The sequence below is a fragment of the Hyperoodon ampullatus genome (genome assembly GCF_949752795.1).
Source record: "Hyperoodon ampullatus genome assembly, chromosome: 10".
Lineage (NCBI taxonomy): Eukaryota > Metazoa > Chordata > Mammalia > Artiodactyla > Ziphiidae > Hyperoodon > Hyperoodon ampullatus.
In genome coordinates, this window is record NC_136923.1 from 67,814,924 (window position 1) to 67,817,810 (window position 2,887).

General features: G+C 51.0%; 1 protein-coding gene across 1 annotated transcript in view; it reads right to left on the reverse strand.

Moving 5' to 3' along the window:
• Positions 1 to 2,586: 2,586 nt before the first annotated feature.
• The window catches only part of CLPS (colipase), a gene marked incomplete at both ends in the record, with an annotated part of 2,044 nt that continues 1,743 nt past the window's right edge, over positions 2,587 to 2,887 (reverse strand). Inside the window, one exon of the mRNA XM_079713103.1 lies at positions 2,587 to 2,718. Within this exon, the coding sequence (XP_079569229.1) occupies positions 2,587 to 2,718 (132 nt within the window). The remainder of the gene's footprint in view (positions 2,719 to 2,887) is intronic.

Below are 2,887 nucleotides of genomic sequence, written 5' to 3' on the forward strand. Positions count from 1 at the left end.
GCTCCCTCTCAGTGTTCATCCACTTAGGACTGGCAGATGGGTTAACAAGGGAAAGGTGATGCCAGGGATGGAGTGAAGAGAACACTTAGCAACCCTAGGGGTCAGCCTGGAGGAGGTGACCAGAGACTCTGAGCAGCTGGGTGTGGAGGTCTTTATGCCCAGGCTCCTCTGTTGTGCACAAGCAGATGGGCCCCAGAGCTGGGCTGTGGTGAAAGTGGGGGCTGGCCCTCGGGGCTGAGGGCAGAGCAACCCCCAAGCTCGAGGTCAAAGTCTCGCCTTTCCCAGACATTCCTCAGCCTGTATAACGAACGTCCCTGCCAGCAGGGCCTGACTTGTATATTTCCGAAGAATGAGAAATCGTTTAAAATCATCTACGGCCATTGTAAGAAAATTGAAAAAATAAGAAGCCAGCTAAGAAAACTTTCTTTTAATGATCTCTCTTCCTTTCCTCCCCCCACTTCTCCTCCACCTACTCCTGTGCCTACCCAGAACTGTGTGTTCCTGTCCCTGGTCCCCAGAGCCTCCCCCAACAGGGGAGGGACAAGGAAGGAGGGGTGATGCACAATCATTGCAATAAAGAACTTTCAATGTTTGCTGGCAGCCATTGCCCCCCTTTCTTGCTGAACCCCAATATTTTTGGGGCAGTAATGTGCCCAGCCCTGGAGAGGGATCATAATTAGTCTAAGCCAGTCATGGCAATCCCATTCCCTTTGCTTTCCCAGCCTCTCTTGCAGCTAGAGGTGGTCAGGTGACCCACTTGTAGCCATGGAGATGTGGAGACGTCAGCCTGGAGGCGTTAGGGCAAGATAAGAAGGTGCCCCAGGAGAAGCACTCTGCCCTCACGCCCTCCCCAACCCAGCCTCTACCCAAGGCTTCCTAGCACATGGTGAGAGGATCTGACGTTAGGAGCTGCTGTGAAGGCATTTGCTGAGAGGAGGTGAAGAGAACTGCAGGTCTGCCAGCACCCAAACAAATGCCAGCACTTCCATCTCTAGACTTCTTCATGCCTGAGAAATATTGGGTTGGCCAAAAAGTGCGTTCGGATTTTTTTCTGTAAGATGTTATGGAAAACCCAGAATTAATTTTTGGCCAACCCAACATATGCCCCCTTTGTTTAAGTCGTAATTACTTGGGTTTTTGTTGTTGTTGTTACTTACAGCTGAATCCAGTCTTAACTCATACACCTAATGGTTACTCTAAGGATTCATTATCCCAGAACTACAGAATCCTGGGGCTGGGAGAGCATCTCAATTTCATTATCACTCTCCCTCATTTATGTGAATCTCCTCTCCAGCATCCCCACTGAGGGGTCAGTGACCCTCCACTTGCACATCTCAGTGACCGGCACCTCAGGACTGCCTAAGGAAACCCAGGTTTGATGGCTCCAGGGAGTATAAAATTTTTATATTAAGTCAAAACTAAATTCCTTACAATTCCACCCACCTGTCTTAGTATGCATAATTGGGAAAGAACAGGGAATTGTAGAAAGCGTTGGAGGTGGAGTTGGATGGGTTTAGTGGCAACTTTTTCTAATTACATGACATTGGGCAAGTTACTTAACCTCTCTGATCCTTAGTTTCTTTTATCTATAAAGTGGAGACAATGAATTCTCCTTCCCAAGGTCATTGTGAGAATTTGCTAGCACAGAGTAAGCTTATAGCAATTGTTTGTGGTCTGACCCCTTAACACACAGATTGTATCAGCTAGCTGTCACATCTGAAAGTTTGGCCCAGAAAAGAGGTGAGAGCCCAGGAGAGGGGACTGGTAAGTTTTGATGCAGGGCAAAGAATTTGGGCCATTATAACTCCCCACCAGAGATGTGTGTGTGTGTGCGCCTATCTGCTTGAGAACTTGAGGGGCAATGAGGGCCTCCCAGGGCGGTGTGATTGTTCCTCAGAAATGGAAACATAGGTCTTCCCTGGTGGTGCAGTGGTTAAGAATCCGCCTGCCAATGCAGGGGACACGGGTTTGAGCCCTGGTCTGGGAAGATCCCACATGCCATGGAGCAACTGAGCCCGTGCACCACAACTACTGAGCCTGTGCTCTGGAACCCACGAGCCACAACTACTGAGCCTGCGTGCCACAACTACTGAAGCCCACGCACCTAGAGCCCGTGCTCCTCAATAAGAAGCCACTGCAATGAGAAGCCCACGCACCGCAACGGAGAGTAGCCCCCGCTCGCCGCAACTAGAGAAAGCCCTCATGCAGCAACAAAGACCCAACGCAGCCCAAACTAAAATAAATTAAATAAATTTTTTAAAAAAGAAGAAAAAATGGAAACATTCCCAGTCTGGCTGGGCCTGTTGCACAACCTTGTCTCCAGTCTGTCAGCCTCATCCTGCCTGGCCCCAGACCCATTCCTCCTTCTCGGAGGACACCTGCCCTGATGGGGCGAAAAGCTTGACGTAACATCAAGGAAGACGCTGATTCAGCAAGAACATCCAGGAGCCTGGGGAAGGTTTGCAAGAGGGGCTTTAATTGCCAAGGATCCAATTAGAAGATGGAGGTGCTGGTCTAGGGGTGGCCAGCCAGGGAGAGGTGGTGGAGGACGAGCGCCCTGTTACGTGCCAGCCTGGGTGAGTGTCCTCACTTTCTGGAGCTGCCAGTATCGAGGCAGACGCCAAAGTTGGTGTTGGTGATGGAGCCCACGATGGTCTTGTCCACCTCACAGGTCAGACCATGCTCACAGGGACACTTGTAGTAAATCCCATAGAGGGTCTGCAGAGACAAGGAGCCAGTGGAGTCACAGGCTGTGGGAGCCACTTTGGGCATCGCCTGCCCTGCCTGACTCGTCTGTCTTTTCAGATGGTGCTTCTCCTGACTGCCTCCCCAGGGGGCGCTGTGGGCCTGGAGGACTTGGGTTCTGGTCTCTGCCGTGTGGCTCACT